The 22,965-nt window shown below is 39.3% G+C and overlaps 2 protein-coding genes across 5 annotated transcripts in view; one reads left to right on the top strand and one right to left on the bottom strand.

Moving 5' to 3' along the window:
* Nucleotides 1-15,071, bottom strand: part of gtf2e2 (general transcription factor IIE, polypeptide 2, beta) — a 15,876-nt gene extending 805 nt beyond the window's left edge. Inside the window, exons 1-8 of one of the 3 annotated variants that reach the window (XM_041984080.1) lie at nt 14,863-15,071; nt 14,648-14,670; nt 13,984-14,148; nt 3,277-3,359; nt 2,491-2,598; nt 1,916-2,098; nt 1,692-1,785; nt 68-183 (exon numbers count right to left, since the gene is read on the bottom strand). In XM_041984080.1, the coding sequence (XP_041840014.1) occupies nt 68-183; nt 1,692-1,785; nt 1,916-2,098; nt 2,491-2,598; nt 3,277-3,359; nt 13,984-14,143 (744 nt within the window). In that variant the 5' untranslated portion in view covers nt 14,144-14,148; nt 14,648-14,670; nt 14,863-15,071. The remainder of the gene's footprint in view (nt 1-67; nt 184-1,691; nt 1,786-1,915; nt 2,099-2,490; nt 2,599-3,276; nt 3,360-13,983; nt 14,149-14,647; nt 14,671-14,862) is intronic. The other 2 variants (XM_041984079.1, XM_041984078.1) reach the window with 2 other exon arrangements.
* Nucleotides 7,852-22,965, top strand: smim18 (small integral membrane protein 18). Of its 2 annotated transcripts, XR_006010114.1 has the most exons (3): nt 7,852-8,055; nt 10,686-11,664; nt 22,954-22,965. XR_006010114.1 is itself a non-coding variant. In XM_041984085.1 (2 exons), exon 2 carries the CDS (start codon nt 10,691-10,693, stop codon nt 11,012-11,014), a length of 324 nt encoding a protein of 107 aa, XP_041840019.1. In that variant the 5' UTR covers nt 7,852-8,055; nt 10,686-10,690; the 3' UTR covers nt 11,015-11,760. The 2 variants fall into 2 exon arrangements, 1 of the variants encoding a protein (XP_041840019.1); XM_041984085.1 differs by lacking the exon at nt 22,954-22,965 and having other exon boundaries at nt 10,686-11,760.

Raw genomic sequence — 22,965 nt, 5'->3', positions numbered from 1 at the left:
AAACTAAAATGAAAAATAAAATAAAAATGGGGGAGATAAAAAAAAAAAAAAAAAAAAAGATACTGACCACTTTCTTTGGTCCTGTTTCTTGCATGGAGGAGATGCCTTGTTTTTTCAGGTACTCCTCAATCTTCTCCTCGTCCATGGAGTCGACTGGAACACTCCTCCAAAGTTTCTGAAATTCTGCACATTAAAGGGAAATGTTTGGGCAAGAGCAGTACTGATAACTGATGTAAAATGTGTAGCCAAACAAAGCAAAATGTGCCTATTATGTGATCCTATGTATCCTAGTCAACAAATGAAGGTGCATTAACTGAGTGAGATGGATACTGATATCACAGGAAAAAGTAGCAACTTGGATGATCACATGGATGAAACCTTGCAAGCCAGAATTGATGTAATGGAAACAGATTTTCACTGAAAATCTACCAGAACCTCTTTAGTTTTATGCAAGCTGTATATTTGGTCAGATTAAAAAGAGGCTTCCCAGTCATTTCCTTTCCACCTGTGGCAAGATATTTTCAACATCCAAAAGTAACTCAGACTAAAATTTAATTCTGTCTAATTTAGAGTTAAAATAGATTTTCATCATGAAAATCTATGAAACAGTCATTTAACAATTCAAACTGATCACTTCCAAATCTACAAGTTAAAAAAATTAACAAATTGTCAAGATTTAGAAGATGAGGATAAGAAAAGGAGAACGGAAGTTGTTAAGTCAGAAAATTTATATGCATTAAAAAACACAAACATTCCTTCTTATAGAAGACTCTACACATTAAGGAGAACAGAAACAACCTTTCTAATCTCATCACCAGATGCTTCTGATCTGAGCTGGCAAATAAAAACTCCAAAATGACCAGCATCTTTACACGTATAATATTCTACATATTGCAAGAGATAAAAATAAGAAAAAAAAATTCTTAAAAAAGAAAAAGAACCTTTTCCATTTTTCCAGTGAATTTCCATCGCGGTTGTTTTAGTCACCAAGAGGCTTGTTTACAGCTGAGTAGGGCTGCAACGATCAGTTGACGTTGTCAACAATAAAAATGGTCGACAACGAATTTAACCATCGACTATTGTCGGGGGGAAAAAAAACCTACAGAGTGAGACATCGTCTTCTTTCCCATCTCTGCTGAGATTTGCACATGGGCAATAAAGTCTGCCAGGGGAAAAATATGGCGGCAGACCAGGGAACAAAGCGGTGGCAGAGGACGTCAAAGGTCTAGGACCACTTAACATTAAACTTACAAAATAAATTAAATACATGTGAGATTTGTAAAGCTTGCATGCCACAGAAGTGCGTCTCCAATGCTCAAACATTTAAAGAGAATGCAAGTCTGACTTAGATCACATCCTCATGCAAGATTTAAAAGCTGAAAGTGAAATAAGATCCATTTAATAATTATGAGACACATAATCCGATTGGTCGACTAGTCGTTTTAACAGTCGATGACTAATCGACTATCAGAATAGTCATTAGTTGCAGCCCTACTGTTGAGACAACTACTACTTCTACTGAATTACAGCCACTACGAACAGCCTCCCTTTGGAGACACTACACAGCCTAGTTTACACATCTGTCAATGGAAATATGTCCGACTCACATTTATTTGCAGATTTTCAAAAAGATTACATCAAATTTGCTTAATTATTGAATGAAAACTGTCCAAATGCTCAAAACTCCTCACCTTCATCTACCACAAACTGGCAATGCTTGTCATTGTAGAACAGGATCTTTTTCTTGTCCGGTCGTGTTACAAAGATAATCTGATCCCCCAAAGCCTGCATTGGAAAAAATGATTAAATCAATTAATCAATCATCACACCAGACGTCTTTGCTTAAGTCTTCAGTCACTACAGTACGTTCTTATCAGTCACGCATATGTTTTTGCATTAATTATAATTATATTGCCTTGATGGCCTTGGCTGAATTGGGGAGTCCCTCCTCTACGTCGTCCAGCAGCACTCCTCCCAGGCCCAGCTGGTCATGTTTGTCCAGCAGCCTCAGCAAGGCTTTCTTGTCCTTCAGGTTGAACTTGGGCTTGAAACCGTAAGTTCCATCACGGACCTCAATTTTTGGGTTGTTGACCAAGGCCTGAGAAGAGAGGTAAAGAAAGAGCAGAAGATGTGTAGATGTATCCATTTTATCGTTTATATAAAAAAAAAAACAAAAGATAAAATGTGTATCTTCTGCTGTAGTGAGATGAACAAATAATAGTTTTTGAAAATACATGAAAACTCCAATTTTCTTTTCGATTAAACTAGTTCTGCATAATAAACATCTTCCATATCTTCTATCAATTTAATTATTCAGATGTAACTCAGTGGCTTCCTTCTTTTGCAACATACAATCTGTGTAAGAATAATTGATAGTAAGGCAAAAAAAAAAAAGGAAACAGGATTATGAGGTTTTCAGATGCAGACAACTTGAGGGAAACGGTGGAGGAAGAGTCAAATCATCTTAACAAGATAAAGGGACCTGCTCACCTCAGTCACGAGCCACTGTTTCTGTTTCATACTGATATCAAGAAGTTTGGTCTCATCCAGAATCTCATCGAGGGTCAGGAAGTGTGTGTCACCATTCTGATGTCTCGTCTGTGAATAAAGGACAGAAAATCACACAAAATTTAAAAAGGAAAAAAAAAGCCAAGTAAACACAGTTCATGTCATAAAATCTTCTACACCAATTATTTTAAAATCTAAGGTATTTGTCTTAGACAGCTCATATGGCTTCAGCCAAATATCTACAACAATTTAGCACCTTGGATGAAACCATCGTGCTTCTTTTACATAGTTTAAAATTCAGTGCGTTCAACAGATGGCACACAAAGTGCACACATTCAAAGAAAAAATCTGTCAAGCAGAGCGTGCGTTTAATAGAAAGGGATGAGTCAGACGGTTAGTTTGACGGGACCATGCTGCCTCTGCAGAGCCACAGCATGATAAACAAGCTGTTTGTGTACCCAGAGAAAGACTGGGGACCAAATGTTACTCAGCGGACATTACTGACTCATTAAGCTGACACAAAAGACAACAAGTCACGTTTTTTTATATAAAGCTTGGATGGAGATAAGCTTAAAATCAAAAACTGAGTGGCTGCCGTTGTGTGAACTTAAATCAACTTGCAGAGGCACATTACAAATTAAACTAAATGAAAACACTTTTTTCTACTTCAACTTCCCTATTAGAAAAGAAATGCTAATATTCATGACCATGCTTATATATGTAACGTAGATTTCCTTTTTAAAGGCATAAATGTTTTTAGATGGTTACCTTCATGTAATTGACGATTTTGGCCAGACAGCCAAACTTGTACCCAGAGCTTGCCTTGATGTTGAAGTTGCCATTGCTGGATTCTGTGAGGGGAAATCAGCACATTTTTAAAAAATAAAATATTACATTATCACTGTATTCTAATATCATATTGGTGTACTAGGAAGTGAGAATTAATGGCTCGCACCTATGCCCAGCTGAGAGAAAACATATATGAAATGTATTGGGTTGAAGTCTGGTTCATTCCACCAAACAAGCATTATGGCTACAGTTAAATGTGGGGATGTTCAGATGCCATTTTTTTCTGTCTGATACCTGGGGTTTAAGTATCTGCTGATACCAAGTACGGATCCAATACTAGTGTTATTTTATTAAGAGGTCTATAAATTCTATTTCTTTCTTCAGCTTCACGGGACAATGACAAGGATCTGATTGACTGATAAATGTTTGCTATTGCTAGTGAGTCCAGTAACAATACTTTGGGTTAAATATAAGATGAACCACGAACCCGCTAGTTTCCTCCTTCTCAGATGAATAATAAACAAGCGCAACAAGAGAGACAGAGCTAGCACCAGCTGATCATCGACAGCCAGTCAGGAACAACAGGAGAGAGAGGAGGGGTAGAAGCGGAGGAGGAAAAGGCATATCAGTACAGAACTGCAGGAAACATTTTTTTTTCTTTAAATGAAAGAGTGCAGGTGTTGAACCCTCTCATCGGGAAAAGTGTGGGGGATGAGGACAGCAATAATTCCAGTTAAAAAATTAATGCAATTAATTACATTATATAATTCATGGTTTATTAAGACAAAAAAGCCATGATTGCCACAGAACTGTTTTAATGATTGAGTAAATAAACTCGGATCAAAGAATTTCTATTAAAAACTATCTTGAAATTGGACGTACAGTAAACGTTTACCACAGAGAGCAGGGGCTGTTAATCCAGGACAATAAATTCTAAGAAACTCGTGTTCTTTCACGTGATTTCAACCAAATCCTTTATAAAGTTGCTGGTAGTAAATTTGGCAGCATTTACTTTGCCTCTGGAAACTTCAGCCCTGCATATTAGGCATTTTTTGTTAGTGGTATTTTCTAATGAGTAATGACGGCAAATTACTAAGATACCATTAATGCTAAATGTTAGCACACCAGTGACTCGTGTGCAGCTGCTTCTCCGCCTACCAACTCAAAACGCAAGACTGCATAACTTCCTGTGTTTGTGTGTGGTCGTGTTGGACAGGAAACAAAGAATTATGATTCTGTTTCCATGGTACTGGATGGGTTTTAGACAGAAATACTTGCTAATGCCGATCCCCTTACTTTTGGTAGGATCGGCGAGTATTTCCAAGGCCTGTTTGGTGGAACAAAACAGGCTTCAACTCAACACATTTCAAGATGTGTATACCATTGCCATGGAAACCATACATTCAGCATGTGAGAAAATATGTTGTTGTATTTAATCCAGTTTTGCTGATGAGTTCGTTCTAGACTGCTGATACTGGATTTAAAGTCTTATACAGCAAATCAACATGAAAAAGAAGTTTCAACAAGAGGCTGCTTGTTTTGTTTTCTCATGTCACCAGTGTCTGGACCCACAAAACAACACATGAACACATTGCAAAGACCACTTCCAACTCCCAGTTTAGGTGTACACCTGTATGAGAAAACAACTTGCCAGAACAGAAAGAGGGGACAGATGTTGCCACCTCCCTTCTCATGCACTCATTTAATCTGCTGAACAGTCAGCGGGTTGATTCAACCCAATAAATGCTGTGGTGTGTTACACACCAAAAATATCAGATGCTGACATTCAGCAGTTTGCCAGACTTCTCTGGCAGCCATTTGCTTGTTAGGAATATTCAGACTAACATGTAACATGTCACCAGGAGACCAAGGTGACATGTTTTCGTCAATGTATTGAGAAGATTAATGACTGGATGTGCCTGAACTTTATTCAGCTAAACAACAACAAAACAAAACCACAGAGCTTCATTCTAAACACCTAAAGACCACCAACCAGGCCATAAATCTGGGTGTATTGATACTCAAACCTAAAACACATTAAGGGAATTACAAAATCAGCCTACTATCACCTTAAGAATATATCAAGGGTAAAAGATCTGATGTCTCAGCAAGACCTGGAAAAACTAGTCCATGCTTTCATCTTTAGTCAGTTTTTACAGGTCTACCTAAAAATCAATTAGACACCTGCAGCTTATTCAGAACTCTGCTGCTCGAGTCCTCACTAACACCAAGAAAGTGGACCACATCAGTCCAGCTCTGAGGTCTTTACACTGGCTGCCTGTTCGTCAGAGAATAGATTTTAAAGTTCTGCTGCTGGTCTATAAAGCTCTGAATGGTTTAGGACCAAACACATCAGTGACCTCTTGACCCAGTATGAACCTACCAGAACCCTCAGGTCATCTGGATCCAGTCTCTCATCAGTTCCTAGAATCAGAACCAGACATGGAGCAGCTGCATTCAGCTTTCTATGCTCCACATGTCTGAAACAAACTCCTAGAAAGCCTCAAATTAGCTGAAACACTCAGTGTATTTAAATATCCCAAATTATACATATTTTCAACTATTTCATATGGGTGTCAGAGGTCCAACAACATTGTTTTCAAAGTTTATTACCCCAAATTCAGCCTTGATCCTTAATTTCAGCCATTCCAAAAGTGGCTTTAGTGAGCTCTAATGAAAACGGGTGTACTGTGTCTGGACCATTATATGTTCATGCACGGTGCCTGTCCATGCCCCTGTCTGGGAGAGGATCTGGTTATTGCTGCCGCCCGCTCGGTGATTTTAGAGGGTAGGCTCAGCTAGCTAGCTAAAATGTGGAGCAAGCAAGTGAGAGAGATGGCGCAATTTTCTAATTTTTGGGCTTCATACACAGGCTATGAGGACACATATAACCGTTAGAAAACCTTTAGAAAGTGACATTTGCATAATATGGGACCATTAAATCCAGGTTAAAGACCCACCTGTTCTCTGCTGCATTTCAATAGTTTTTATTTGAAAAAGTCCAAAACTGCATCTGTTTCTTTAAGCTTCAATTTTTAATCTTTATCATGTTTTAATGCAGTCTTTAGCTAATGTTCTTTATTTTCCATTATCTTTTGTTTTAAATGTTAAATTATGCTTCTTATTTCTGATGTTTAAAATGTTCTGTGAAGCACTTTGAATCATCCTGTTGTAGTTTAATTGGGCTATACAAATAAACTTATATCTAAAAGTTTTAAACAAATAAAATTTATTCCAGTTTTATTTGGTCTAAGATCACAGTTACCATGTTATAATGGTATAGTCTGTTTCAGTGTTTAGGGTTTTCTCAGCTACTGTAGACAAGCTGCAAGAATAAGTTAAATCTTTATTTCTATTTCAATTTTCTGCAACTTTTTTCTCATCTTAACTGAAGTCATTTTATTGCTGTATTGATTTTGACATTTTTTAATAAAACCTGACATTCCTATGAAATGCCAACTTGTCGGCATATTTTGTGCAGATAATGTTTAAAATAATTCATAAATAGCCCTTCTTATGAGTGCACACATAGCCTGAAAAGGGAAGATTTTTAATGGACAGATCAGAACCGCTGTTGTGGTACATGTTTTCGCTGATTCATGTTTCATGTTTTGTGAGGCCAGGTCACCACCTCTAAACACTCAAACATAATCCCTACAGGGAGCTGAGTGTTCGGGGAAGCTGTTTAGAAGTAATAGTACACAAAGGTATGTTCAAGCACCATAGCAACACAGGAGTGGAGAAAGGAGAAATGTTTAAATGTGTTGGAATGACCTTTTTCAAATCCACGATCGCTGGTTTGACTTCAAGATTGCTGTAGACCAGCAGAACCCATCCAACTTGGAGGAGCTTGAGCATTTTTGCTTTGAAGAATGGGCAAAGATCAAGAAGCTAGACAAAGTACACTATACATGCTCAAGTCTTCAGTTTTTCTGAATCATTTCTTGTTTACTTTACAATAACAATAATTTGAAACATTATCGCTATCAATGATATAGCTAAAAAGGATCAAAACAAAATTTTGTTGCTCATCACTTAAACTAAATTGTCTCTTCTGATGACTGTAATCTGATGACACGTGTACTTACATTGAATACTGTTCACAGCTGTGGATGAAGATACATCTGACAAACTGCTGAGCAGGAAGTTCATGTCGAAACAGCGTAATAGAAAATTAAATTGTGCTCACAGTAATGTGTGGGCATGTATGCAAACAAGTGTGGCACACTGACCTGTTTTAAAAAGTACTAATAAAAATCATGCAGGAGTGACGTATTGGAGCAGTCTGATGAGAATTATTTTAAGTCTAATAAACTGTTCTAATTCTCTGTTGGAGCACAATCATACTGCCTCCTTTCCCTCCCCATTATACATCAATCCCATCTGAAACAGACACATAAACATGAATGATTCATGGTGTGGGTGGGAGCCTCTGTGGCTCTGAGCTGCATGGTGGGCGGGATGCTGAAGTTGTGGCAGGTCAGCTAACGAATGGCGCAGAGGCAGGGGTAACTGGAGAGAGCCAATCATGCAGAGAAGGTTGTTCTGTTCAGCTGAGACATGAAGAGCTGCAAGGAGTGGCGGAGGAGGAGAGCGGGTGCACAAGCGTCGACTGAAATTGTGCGAGTACGCCAAGGAGGGCAGGTTGAGGACTGAATGTAGGAGGGAAACGAGTGGAAGATCAAGATATAGGTGGAGCGCCAAAAGGAGGAGAGTGTATCTGCTGACTTTCATCTTCAAAGGCTGAGCCAAACACAGGTGAGTCTGCAATTTATTATTATTATTATTTTTTTTTACTACAAACTTGTTTACAATCAACTGATCATAGCAATCCACAGCACAAATTTAACAGAAAAGCTCATCTTGGTTTCAGTGTGAGGTTAAGGCTGTCTGTGATTCATACATATTTAAACGCAGCAGGTCTATTTTAAAAGCTGATTCCCTCAGTATTAAATACATCTAACTGAAAATTGTTCTATCTAGCAGGATTTTCAGAAAAATATAATTAAATCTTCTAAAATCTTTGGCTGTAACTTGGCATATTGAGGCCAAAACAGCACACCCACTCACTGGAATTAAATAAACATGGACATGTCTGCGCTGTTTCCCTCTTGAATAACAAGCATCAGAATATCTCTTTCCCCGTCTGTATCTGTGCACTTAGGACCATCATGTCTGCATTTGAGGAAATTACAAGCCTCTGTGCAAAAAGCAGCTCTCCTGATGAATCATTGAAAGCTGCAAGGTGCCAGACAGGAGCATTAAGAGTAGGCATCTGATGTGAGCGTTAAAGAGAGATGGCCGATGTGAAGACAGCAATATATACGGTAATCCTGCAAGGCCCACAGGGGTGGGGCTCATTTAGGACGGGGGTAACAGATGCTCATGGAGCCAAACTGTCCTTATTTACACGTGTGGCTGCTCAGACAAAAGAAAGGAGCAGCAGAGAGATCACCGGGGAGGAAAAAAGGGGGGAGGTCAGGAAACAAACTGGCTAAGGAGGCTGTTGCCATAGCAATGAGTTGTGAAACTGATATTGCTAGGCCTGCAACGAGCGAATAATAAACAAGGATCACTTCAGGTTGCACTCACTCAAAATAAAAATGCCATAGAATGCAATACTAGCGTAAAATTACAAGCTAACAGTTAAAGTAGTTTACTGTGCGACACCTTGACAATCTTGTATGGGTTATATTTCATCTTTAAAATCTAACAAACCCCAAACAAAAACCAAGTTAAATAATTCGATGCTCTGTATATTTGTGTGTGTTAAGACAGGTGCATTCTGACATAAATAAAATGACATATTATAGAAAAGTTAGAAATGCAATAAATTACTCAAGGCAGTCATTGGGTAAAAATGCACAAACTCAGAGCTGAAGCCATGACACCCAAGGATTCTCACATTACAGTTCCAGGTAACAGCTACCTTTGTATATTTACTAAAACAAGCTCCCATTTTTAAATCCAATTAAGATGATTACACACTAGTGATGCGCGGGCCGCCTCCTAACCCGCGGGTCCCGCGGGTTACCCGCGGGTCGGGTTGGGGCGGGTCAAAGAATTTTCGCTTCACTGCGGGGCGGGTTGGTGTGGTTTACTATTCTGAAATATTTAGTTCTATCTATTAATTTTATTTTTTGTCAAACTGAAAGTAAAGACCTTAATCAGTGTCTACATTTTGTTACTATAATATGTAAGACAAAATATTTATCAGTTATTTAAACACAGGTCACGTTTTGTAACGTAATGTCCACGTAGGCGCGTAGTAGGCTACGCAGGCTACGTGCAGAAAGCGCCAAGCAGACAAGCAACAAAAGATGGAAGAAGAAGTGTTGAATAATATTCGTTCGGGAGTTTACGTCCTTAAAAAGAAGAAAGAGGGTCAAATGGCTAAATCACAGGTTTGGGACAGGTTCAACGAGGTAATCAGTGCAGACAACAGCAGCAGCATTGGCTATGTGCTTTATAACACTTAAACGCTTTAAAACACTTTATTTATTTGCCTATTTATGTTTATAGGCTTAACGTTCAAATGAAAATACATTTTGTGTTGCCAGTTTCCAGTGCCAATTTAGGAGACCATATGCACCTTTCTCAGACTAAATAAAAGCATTCGTCAATATCATAACATGTGTTTTAATGGGGCGGGGCGGGTCGGGTCGGGTTAAAAAAATAGAAGCGGAGGTGCGGGGCGGTTTGGTGCGGTCCAATTTTTTTAAAAGAGCGGGACCCGCGGGTCGGAAAAAAACCCGACCCGCGCATCACTATTACACACACATAAAAACACTTTCTTTCATGTGTAATAACCCCAGCTACAACTATAAGATCTTAGACGAAGTCAACATGAAAATGTAACCTAAGAGGAATGGTTCCATATGAGGAGAGGCACTTTTGTTCCTCAACTTCTTTCTGTAGTCTACTCAAGTAATCTGGGTCAGTTGACCTAGTCTTGCTGTGCATTTGAGCTGTGTTATAAGCATATGATTTTGAATGTGTGTGTGAGCAGAAATGAGCAGACATTTAAAATGGTAGGCGTTAACTGAAAATGTGAAAGGACAGCTGAATGGAGACAAATGGTCTGACAATGTGCCCACTGAAGAATATCTTTTAACTCCAATGTTGGATTGCAGACACTCAGAATGGTTTTGTCAGGTTAGAAAGTCACAAAGCAAGTCTAGACGGCATGTTTCACTACGCAGCTTTTCTTTTCTCACTACAATTACAATGCTATTTATTTTACTTTCCTGTAATGTAACTATTGACTGATTGTCATGACACTACAACATTACTTCTGAAAAGCAGCTTCTCAGTTTCACTTTCTTCGCTATTATAGGCACTAACAGTCTGTCTTCCTTCTTGCTTTTGTCGTCTTTGCTTTCAACCAGGAATCATGGCCAACATCACAACTACAATACACCCAAGTAGTCTCCCACTTCGCCCTGAGGCAGTTCCTCTGCCCCAATTCTCTTTGCAGGTCCAAGAAGTGTACCCCTTCCATGATGGCTGGAACGTGGCCTGTTTTATCATCCTTCTGCTTTTCATCCTCACTGTCCTGTCCCTAGCTGCCTTGGCCATTCTCTATGAGCTACTGGACTGTGGGTGCTGTGCCAAAGGGAAAACGCACCAACAGTTACAGGCGGAAGGACCGGGAAGCTGCAGCAAGCTCATGACCAGCATTTGCAAGGAACCAGAATCCCACACGGAGGTGGTATAGGTTAAGCAATGATGAGGGAAAAGTTGGAATTCAGGTTTTATTGCTGAATTGGCAAATACCAAAGCAATGACCCAGATTCAATGGAAAGAGGAATGAGACCCTGATTTCTTTTTTCTTTAGGAGGAAATTTTCATACATCTATAAACAAACTATTAAAAGATGTATTTGACACTCGAAATGCCACTAGAGAAAGAAAAAGCCCCAGAGAATAAACTGTACAGTGTGGCCTGAAAATGACTCATTCACAGTACTTAATGAAGGATGTGGCAGAATGTTTTACAACTAAGTGGGCCTTTATCTGCTTTATTTATTTTTTATCTCTTTATGGTATTTTTTTCAATGTAATTATGATGTTGCATGCTCAAAATACACTATTTTAAAAGAAGAAGAAATATGACAAAGGTATTAACTTTCCAACGGCAAATGTCCTGTGAATACTATAAGTACTTGTGACCTGCTGGATGCAGATGATCTTTAATGACTTACACTGTATATAAAGATGCTGTACAACATTAAGGACATGACCATCTCAGTTTAAACTGATAAAGCTAAGCTAGACATAACTGCTTTGAATGAAGCCCGTCTTTCCCCATTTTTCACTAAACTGTACACCAATGATGTCAACATGTTCAGTAATGCAACATTAACAAGTGTGGTAGCTGCACAGTAACATAGTTAAACGTTTCAAGTGCAATGTATGATTTCATATGCCTTACCACAAATTGCCTAATAAACGTTCACGGAAATCTTCTTTTATTTTTTACTGTTTAATAACAATTAATAAAATGCATTATTTAGCTGCCTTGTAAATACTGACCGTTGTACACTTCTCAAGAAACATAAAGGGAACACAAACATTGCCATGTAACTCGGGGTGCCCAAGTCTGGTTCTCGAGATCTACTATCCTGCAACTTTTAGATGCATTCTTTCACCAACACACCTGAACCAAATGTATGGCTCGTTACTAGGCCTCTGCATCTAAAAGTTGCAGGACAGAAGATCTTGAGGACCGGACTTGGGGACCCAGGATGTAATTCATTGTGATACTTCTGGGATATCGCTGCTCCTCCACATCAATAGGAAGTAACCTTCTGCTTTACAAATGGAACAGACAACAGGTGTAAATAAGAGACAACGGCAATACAACCCCTACAAAGGAATGACCACAGATCATTTCCCTGCCTCACGTTTGCATTTTGCCAGTATCCTCACCACTAGAGGTAACATGAGGCGGTGTCTGCAATCCACAGAAGTTGCTCAGGTAGTGCAGCTCAGGATGGCACATCAATGCGCTGTGGCAAGAAGGTTTGCTATGTCTCCCAGCACAGTATGGAGAGCATGGAGGAGACACCAGGAGACATGGAGGGGGGCATCGAAGGACAACAAGCAAGCAGCAGGACTGCTATCTGCTCCTTTGTGCAAAGAGGAACAGGAGCAGCACTGCCAGAGCCCTACAAAATTAGCTACAGCAAGCCACTCATGTGCATGTTTCTGCTCAAACTGTTAGAAACACATTCAATAAGGGTGGTATGAGAGTCCAACATCCACAAGTGGGGCCTGTACTCAAAGCCCAACACTGTGCTGCCCGACTGGAATTTGCCAGAGAACACCGGGACTGGCAGATGGGGAGTTGGCGCCCCGCGCTCCTCACAGATGAGAGCAGGTTAACATTGAGCACATGTGAGAGAATCTGGAGACGCCGTAGAGAATGTTCTGCTGCCTGCAGCATCCTCAGGCATGACCAATTTGTCAGTGGGTCAATGATGATCGGGGAGGCTTATCCTTGGAGGGCCACACAGACCTCCATGTACTAGCTAGAACAGGAACTATACCAATACTCGCAAATCCTGCCAAAAGTATTTCTGTCTAAAGACCATCCAATACCACATAAAAAGAATCAGAATTCTTTTTCCTGCCCAACCACAACACCACCACACACAGGCACAAGAAGTTAAGCAACCTTTTATGTTCTATCCTAAAGACAAAAGCTTTCTATCCATCTCGTGTCCTTTACATGTGTAATTTGGTACGTTATCAGGGCTCTTGCAGATGCGTCCCCTGACACATATGGAGCAGGACCACCAGAAACCGTGGGTGATATGGTTGAGCAGTATAGCTGACATGTGACCAACAAAAGAAACAAGGAAGAAGAAAGAGCTGCGACGTATTCTATGGCTGCACAGGCCATTACTCTATACTGTTCTACCTTCTTTCACCTCCTACCCAAGAGGCGAGCTCTGAACTCTGCAAGGACACGTAAGTACGAGGGCAGTGGCCTTTGAAACGCATGTAGACTACCTAAACATGTAAACTACATACTAGCATAAATGCGCCTTAAAAAGCAGTCGCAAATTGTTGTGTGTTCTCTAAAATAATTAACTGCCATCAGAAAATAATAGCTATGTTTTCATTAATCAAAGAGAGCAGAACTGGTGCACTAATGATGGTGTGAGACCAGAAATGTAAGTTGTTTTTTTTTTTTTTAAAACCTCATGGTAATGTAGGAAACCAACTCTATTGTTGGCATAATTACTCACTAGGCTACATACCAAAGTACTAAAAGAGATTTGTAGCACTTACAATAACAAACACTGCAATAATTTTGAAAGTTAGCATTTGAATGATGCCAAGATCACTGCAGAACAAGCAACAGATGCAGTTTGTATGCAATCTTTAAGAAATTCAATCAAAGGTGTGGAACATCTGACACCTCCATGTTGTGTCTTTAAGAAATTAAGTGACAGTTATTTAGAAAGTAAATAACTGACCAGCCGAACAAATAAATAATTAAGAATATGTGTGCCAGCCATTGCAAGCATACAAATGTGTAATCAAAGACAAGTGTATATTTGGAGTAAGTTAGCAGTTGCATGGTTGGCATACATAAATGACCCACCTAACATACCAAACTTAAAACCAGAGCACAAAAGCTGTTTACTTCAGTATTAAGAAAATACGCTTTACTTACCAGAGCTGTGTTTGGACCCAGAGGAGCTCTCCTTATCTAGTTTGGGCTTCTTCTTCTTGTGCGATCCAGAGTCAGATGCAGCCTGTCTCCTCTCTACAGCTGGAGTGGAAAGAGCTCTCTTCTTGAACAGTTCCCTCTCCCTAAGTAGAGCCGGATCCATCCTGGCTAATAGATACCAAAAATAACAGAAACACGCTGACAAAGACTTAACAGCAGGCCAATCTTTTAAACTAGTTTTTGTTTGAAATGTTTATTTTGCTTTTTAAATAGTTTGTGGCAGATTGTTGCACTTGACTCACTCCCTAAGTGAAACATTTAATGGAAACCATACTTTAATTATGCAATACAGTGCAAGACCGTTTGCCTTTAAGTCCAGAAGGCCAACCAACAAAGTAGTATTACAACAAGAGCAAAATTACTACCCCCAAATTCTTGACCTCAGAATGAAAAAAAAATCATTACAACCATAAGGTTTTCTATTACTGTACTCGATGCCCAAATTTTGTTTCTGACCCAAGCAAATGTCAAAACAGTGAATATAGCAGGGTACGTTTCTCAATATGGCATCAACACAAAACACTCCCATGGCTACATTTCAAGCTGTGTTAAATCTAAAGGAAATTGTACAACGTCTAACAGATGTGTGTTGTTAGCTTACAGTTACATTTGCTAGAACTTATACCCGTGCTACAAGTAGGTACATGTTAGCTGATACGAGACTATTGTCACAATAAATATCGTTTTTAACCCAAGCCAACATAGATTAGTTCGGACATTTAAACAACCAAATAAATAAGCAAACATAACAGCATAACTATCTTGGTTGTTAACCTAGCATTAGCATACCCAGTTGTTCAAATTTATGTTAGTAACCGTTACCTGACACTTTGCTGCTGTTCTCGCAACGATAAATTGACAAGTTAGTCCAAGAGGACTAACTTATGAAAATGTACGACAGTTATACCTTCAGAAAAAACACCGTTTTCCCTGTCCTTTCTACGATAACACAAGTTAACACTAGCTAACTTCATACGAATATTTCTTTTTTTCTCTCTCCCTCTCTCTCCCACATAGTGCTTCCGTTTCTTGTTCGATTTCTCGGTTATCGACAGGTAATCCTTTGCGACGTCATCACGTACGACAGCTATTTGACAATCACCTCTTCTTTACAGTCAAATTTGTAATTAAAAACATGTATGAAAATATATGATTTAATTGAAATTTGGAGGGAGAAATTGCCTAATGATAGACTGTACACGTGGAAGATGTAGGGATGGCTTCAGTCAGTAGCCCAGTCAAGTTCTAATATCAAGTTCTTGGTTGTCATGGAGTGGGTGAACAGTTAAGGAACCAACAAAGCTTCAGCACCCCACTTCCCCATGACATGTAACAGCTTTCCATCCAGCCTCCCTGCATTCCACCTCCAGATCTGCATACTTGGATCGCTTCCGATCATTAGCAGCCTCCGGCTCCCCTTCCCATGGGACAGTGAGTCCGACCAGAAAGATTGTCTTGCAACCCTCTGATCACATGACCATGTCTGGCCAGAGTGATGTTTGCATAATTTGGAAACATCACACAAAAAGTGGAGTCGATTCCCCAGGTCAACCCTCATTGTCCACTCACTGCCCAGTGAGAGGAGTCTTGCTGTGTCTCTATGGTAGGAGGGGTTGACCTTCTCTCCAACCCTTGCAAACTGGATGGCATGTCTCCCTGGAGCGGAAGGTCTGCTGTTTGCCTCCTGTCTCTTTTCAGCATTAGGTCGTGTCGCCATCTGTAGCGGCCTTGAGCCAACACTGTCATGCAGCCTGACAGGATGTGCTGGAGGCTTGCATTGATGATGCTGCACCAAACCATTGGTGGAGGTTTTGTGAACAAGGTAAGATGTGGTACTTTGCTCTAATCAGGTAGCTGAGCCTAGCTTGGGGGATCTTCCAAAGATCAGATATCTAGATATCTGTGAAACCTAATTTGCTTGCTATTTGATATTGCAAAAAAAGGACATTCTGATGTACTCAAGAATGGTGTTGGAGATCTGACCTTTAACTCATGTGCTCATATTTGTGAAATCTAAGTTGTGAAAGAACTCTTTTTTTCCAGAAGAAAAAAAGATGATAGTTTTATTTGAAACTCCCCCGGGGCCTCCTCCCGGTGGGATGTGCCCAGAACACCTCATAAGGGAGGCGTCCAGTAAGCATCCTGACCAGATGCCCGAGCCACCTCATCTGGCTCCTCTCAATGCGGAGGAGCAGCGACTCTACTCTGAACCCTTCTCGGATCGCTGAGCTTCTCACGCTGTCTCTAAGGGAGAGCCCGGCCACCCTTCCCTCACTTGCCAGCCGCCCTTCCCTCACTTGTGAACAAGACCTCGAGATTTGTGAACTCCTCCACTTGGGGCAGGACCTCATTCCCAAAGCACGTGTTTATTAAAGTGGCTTCAGCACCTTAACTGACAGCTCGTTAGATTGTTGGGTTCGGGGTTGATCGTAACGGCTTTTTAAATGATTGTTTCATCTGAGTTTTACCAGAAAAATGAGCCTGTGTCCAAAGTGACTTCCCCAAATGACTTTTTCTTTTGTCCAATCAACAGTTTAAACCCAATATGTTAAAGGGATGTTTTATTTTCTTCAAATTTTCTTGAGTGCTTGGTCTCAGAACAGCAGTTTTATTTTGCTTTGACCTTCAGCTGATGGACGTAAAACTGCAGCCAGGTTGTAGAAGATGTGAGTAAGAAAAAGTGAACGGAAACTGTAAACAGGGTTTTAGAATGTGGGAAAAAAATGGTTAAAAGTTTCTGTGCTCAGATTATTTTAGTTTATGATGTGTCGGCAAAGATGTGAATCACCAGCTGTTTCTTATCTGACTGGATATAGAATATCCCAGATATTCCTGAGGATGAAGTTTCTCCATTTCCTCCTGTGGACGTCCACCACTGATGTTTTATATTCATTTAGCTTTATTTAATAGCATGTGGAACAACTATTCTGCTGAAAAAAACCAGTAACAGCATCACCTATACCGCCCCCTCTGGTAGCTAGCGGTATTGATTTTATTTTTCTGCTTCAGGTTTCTTTAGCTAACAAGTGGAAATCTGGCTACTAATTCATTTTAAGTACTTCACACAAGCCCACTGAAAAAAGGAAGCATCTCTTTAAATGAAGTCTTTGCAAAAAATATATAATTTGAAAGCTTTGACCCAACAAATATTTCTAATTTCTATAAAGATAACATTCTTTTTTTAAAAATTACAGTTAGGATAGAAATACATTTTGCTCATCTTTTTGGTTTTGACTTTAGGAGCATTTTTATTTATTTGAAATTTCAGTGAATCAAACATCAGAAATTGTTGAGAATAAAGCGACATCGGATGTCCTGACCTGAAAGTTTAATTAGATAACAATAAGAACAATTTGTTGGTTTGTTTTTTGCAGTTTTTTCTCTCCATCTATCAAACAGTAACCAGACTGGACCAGTTACTGTCTCCTAACAAAGCACCCAGCTTAAACCAGCCGGAATTGAACATTAATCCCAAAAATGTTCAGATCAACAGGAACGGTGGTGCTGGGTAGCATAAAGAAATAAATTGAGGATCGTCTGACACTGTTTGGGGTAAAATGCTATTTTTACCACCTGCGCATGATTGTAGACGTGGAAATGTACCACGAAACCTGCGCTGCACCATCAGCCTCCTGCTCGCAGTGATGCAGGATGCAGCATCAGGTTCTTCACAGGCGTTTAATCACTGCGGTCAGAGTGCGTGCAGCCATCTTGCACCTCAGTCTGACCAGTGATGACATCTGAAGCTTTCATGACCTTGTTTCTAACTAACTGTGTTAAATTTTCACAAACTGGAACATGATTTTATCAAGAGGAAAACTCCACATGGCCACTGGGTGGCTCTATAGTATTTTTTCATGTAGAACCGCGTTCAGGTTGGAACTCTAATGAGACTCTAATCATGATGCTGCAAGAAGTCAGTCATATTTTCAACCATGAATTCATGAAGGAGGATATTAATGAGTTTGAATTGGTTTTACAGGTATTAAAGGGTCAAAATAATGGGACTTCCTGTTTCCAGGGGGCGGGGCTATGGCCTTGACAACATCTGGACATGAAGAGGCTTTTTTTTATGTCCTGGCATGTTATATAAATACGCCACAGTTCATGATGTTGATGATTGTCAGCTTTATTTTCCTGTAAAAATAAAGCTGTTGTGATTCTGTGCAGGTATTTCAGCTGGTTGTCTAGTGTTAGTTTGGACTGAAGGGCTATTGCCATCTTTTTGTTGTATCTTTGTCTCTTCTTTCTTTTTTCTACCTGCCTTTTGACTTCTCTTCACCATTTTATCTGGCTCCTCTGGTCAGATCTAGCAAGACTCCATAATTCAAAATAAATAAGATTAAAAATATATATTATACACATGAAGTTCCTCTTGGCAAAGCAAATTTGTTCGGCACAACAGAGCAGCCAGACCATCATTCTGCTTGCTACCATGCTGGACAGAACAAGTTAAAAAAAATAATAACAAAAAAGGTAATATTCCATTAAATATCAGCAGTACCATCAATCTTAATACAAATGAACAGAGCCATGGCTCTATAACAACACGATGATCTGAAGCAGACGTCAGACTCTACCCTAAGTACTTGTCATCCAAAAGAAAGACAAGCTTAAGCTTTTAGACAAGTCCCCACAGTCCCTCTGACCTGACCATAGAAAATCTGAGGGTAAAGTTAAAACATGCTGTGCTTAGACAGCCTAAAATACCTCTATGTTGCAGTCTACATGGAGGAGTGGAGTAGCTGCCAGCAAAAAGAATATTAAAGCTTGAATAGCTGCAAAACGAAAGGTTTCAAATATTTAATAAAGTGGCTCACTTGGTAAGTTCAGCACAGCTTAGTGACTTATTTCCATAATTAAGCTTCCAGATTGCAACTTACTCCTGGGGAAAGGGGTTGTCCTGAAGATGTTACATGGAAAATCATCATGATTTTACACATGAAAACATCAGGAGTACATGTTCTCGTGTATTTTGTATCATTGTTTAAGCCTCTTTAGTAACTACACATCTTAATATGGCACCTTTTGTAATAATAAGCTGCAAATGACATTACCTCCCAAAAAAGAAAATGGCCCAACATCTCCTCTTAGTGGTTCACTGAAGCTACTACTTCACTTATACGCTTCTCTCGATTCACTCTGCAAATGTTGTGTAACAGAAGTTAATGGATGAATGAATCCTTGTGTAGACAACTGTTAGAAAATTGTTTTGGTCTAGAAGAGCTGAACTTGGTAAGGGACTACTTGAAATCATCTCTCTAAATCTGGTGAACTGCAAATGAAGAACTGTAAAGATGAGTAAAGGGAGGCTCTTTTGCAAAAAATGTACCTAAAGAGGCCATCAGAAAAAACATTTCCATGAAATGATGTACTTTTGTCAGCAATAATGTCTCGGTAGTTGGTGTGTGTAAATAAAAAAAAAAAAAAAAAAAAAACATCCACAAGTTATTTCAAAGGTGAGAAAAAAAACAAAAAAATCATGCTCATAAATTGGATAAAATAAATGGTAAATGTGGCAAGGCCAGTTTAAAGAGGTGGGTTTGAAGAGTAGCAAAAAGACTAGATAGTATGAATAGATGATGAAGGAGAGCTCCAGAGGTGAGTAGTTCTACAGCTACTGTAAACGCTAATACCCCATCATGGACATATGGGCAGATGAAGAGGACAGCTAAGAAGAAGAGGATCTGAAAGTTCAGGCTGAAATGTAGAGCTGAACGAGTTTAGAGAGATAGATGGGAGCAAGATGATGGAGAGCTTTAGGGTGAGGAGGAGAATTTTTAAATTGGTTGGTAGGTTATAGACCTGATACAGAGTAGACATTTCGACTTATTAATAGAAGAACATGTTCGTGTTTATTAATTGGGACTGATTTTCAAAGGAAGTTGTGTTTTTGTGCAGTTTCTACAGCTTACCAGCATGCACAGATGCACAAGTGAAATACAACCAATGTAAATGCACATGAGCTTCAAAACAGCCGCCACCTGGATTTAACTAAGCAAATAGGTACGACCCTCCTCTTGGATAATTACTACATGGATTATCGTTCAGCTGGCAGCAAGTTATTTGTTTTATATGGCAGACTGGAGCTACCAAAGCACCGTTAAGTATTTTAAGTACATCTTATATTACTGAAGTTAAACTTGGCTGAATGAGGAGGTAAACCAACTTTACCACTGAGTAATGACTTATAAGAAGAGGGGAGATCAAATCACAGTATAACCAGGTCACCGAAGACAGGAAAGAGAGGTAAGCACCCTGGAGAAGCAAAGAATGGATCATACGACAGAGCTGGCATTCAAGTCAAGCTGAAGAAAGGGAGCAGAAGACATTTTTCCCAAATAAATACTTTAACTACTTTACATGCATAAGCTCTTGCCCACGGACAAAAAGGCAAAGGACTTAAAATAGAGGATGCTTTTTCGTTTTATTTAAGAACTGAGGGGGGACTTGTTTCAAACTCTGAGTTCCTTAGATGTTGGCATTAAGAGTTTCATGGCTTTCTTTTTTTTCTTAACTTTGATTGGCTTGAACATACTGTCAGAGTGTTTTCTTTGTGAATTCAGTCTCTTTGTGAAGCGAAGTACATCAAACCTTTGTTCCTCCGAATTTCTGTCGACTCTGTGTGTCTCTTTTAGTTGTCTATCAGACTGAAGAGCCTGAAAGCTTGGGTTCAGATCTCAAGTACTTTTGCCTAACATTTCATTTATATATATATATATATATATATATATATATAGTATCTAGTTTCTACAGCGTCAGGACATTGCTGGTGGTTTGATCAGATGTGACAGAAACATTTTTTGAAAAAGAATGTTGACAAGAAAAAGAGGTGCAGAAACCGTTTAAACCACTGTTGCTATGAATATTTACAACTAGAACTGAAGACATCTGTAACATTCTCATATACACTCCCCTGCCACTTTATTAGGTACACCTTGTTAGTACTGAATGTCACCCCTTTTTCCTTCAGAACTACCTTCAACACGGTGTTGGAAACATTCCTCAGAGAGTTTACTCCATATTGACATGATGGTGTCACGCAGTTGCGGCAGATATAACAGTGGCACATCCATGATGAGAATCTCCCCTTCCACCACATCCCAAAGCTGCTCTTTTGGACTGAGATCTGGAGACTGTGGAGGCTGTTGGAGTACAGGGAAGTCGTCATGTTTAAGAAACTAGTTGGAGATGGATTGAGCTTTGTGACATGGTGCATTGTCCTGCTGCAAGTAGCCACCAGAAGATGCTACACTGTGGTCATTAAGGGATGGACAAGATCAGTAACAATACTCAGGTAGGCTGTGATGTCTAAACCATGCTCAGTGACCGGAAAAGTTTTTCCAGTCTTGTTTTGGAAGTTGCACCTGACATGGTGTTCTGCTGTAGCACATCTGTTTCATATTTAAACATACCATATGTGTTCAGAGATTGTATTCTGCATATCTTGGTTATAACCAGTGGTTACCTGAGTTACTGTTACCTTCTATAATCTCCAACCAGTCTACCCATTCTCCTCTGACATCTGACATCAGCAAGGCATTATGGTCCAGACAACTGCTGCTCACTGGATATTTTCTCCTTTTCAGATCATTCTCTGTCAGGTTGCTCTCACCATAGTTTTTCTGATTTCTTATGAAAAATAATATTTTTTGCAGGATATTTGTACATATCCTGCAAAGTCCTGAGCACATCAGGGCAATGACAAATCAATGGTGACACTCTGCTGTGCTCTCTGCTGTGCTGTCGTGCTTGCACTTGGAATTGTCTTGTATATGAAATGTGCTATACAAATAAATTTGCTTGCCTGTCTGCAGGATATTTCTGGTTCCGAAACAACAAAAAAGGCAGAAAACGCAAAAGAAATTTTTTTTTAATTTATCGTAATTTGATTGATTTGTTTCTCTAATAACGTCATTTTTTGTGTGAAGGTGTGTTTTGTTTGTTCATGTATTTGGTTGCGCTGGTTTGACATTAACATTGTCAACATAACGTAGGCAACTTAATTCAAAAAGTTATGGGTGGATTTTGAAGAAATTTTCAGGAAATCTCAGAAATGAAATAAGGACCAAGTGATTAGATTTGGGGGGGGGGGGGGATCTGCATGGAGCCTTTTTACACAAATTTTTTAAGTATTCTTTAATATGGGGAGGCAGGGATAATTTTGCCATTTGAGCTTCTAACTCAAAAATAATGCTCACTATCATTGGTAAAAAAGAAGAAGATGAAGAAAAAAGGCTTGGCTGTTTCTTGTGATTTATGTATATTTTTAAATACAATTTTTAATGAAACCTGACTATTGACGCTTGTATTTTTTATGGATGTGAAAAGCAATTTTTCTTTGGAACTGAGGCCAATATCAAGGTATCAACTACAGAGTATCAACAAGTTTTCGTGTACATAACGGTGCACAAAAACTTCGAGGCATTTTTATATTTCGAGTTGTTTAAATATGATTCGTAGTTATTGGGTACAACCATCTGTTGGCTACTGTACCGTAGAGATCGGATGTTCATCAATATTTTTGAATGGCTCTTTTAAATGAACAATGGGAACCAAATCGCACAAATCTGAACCGTTTATTTGTGAGCCGTTTTTTTTTTTATCTACAAATTATCCATGCTGCCTTCACTTCGCATCAAAGACCAAGGAGCTAATCATAGACTTTAGGAGAAAAAAAAACAGACATTCCATGTTTATCAGTGGGGACTGTGTGGACAGGGTGGAGGACTTTTTGGGAGTCTATATCAAAAAGGACCTGACCTGGACTGTGAAGACCTCTGAGCTACTGAAGAAGGCTCAGCAGAGACTATATATATATATATATATATATATATATATATATATATATAGTTTTTAAGCGGCAGTCCTTTTTGATCTGTTATCATCTGCACTCAATAAATTGACTTCAAGGAGAAGTGTGGT

Source organism: Melanotaenia boesemani, chromosome 4 (assembly GCF_017639745.1).
Source record: "Melanotaenia boesemani isolate fMelBoe1 chromosome 4, fMelBoe1.pri, whole genome shotgun sequence".
Classification (NCBI taxonomy): Eukaryota; Metazoa; Chordata; class Actinopteri; order Atheriniformes; family Melanotaeniidae; genus Melanotaenia; species Melanotaenia boesemani.
The sequence above is the reverse complement of the archived record's forward strand: the minus strand, read 5'-3'. Positions and strand labels throughout refer to the sequence as shown.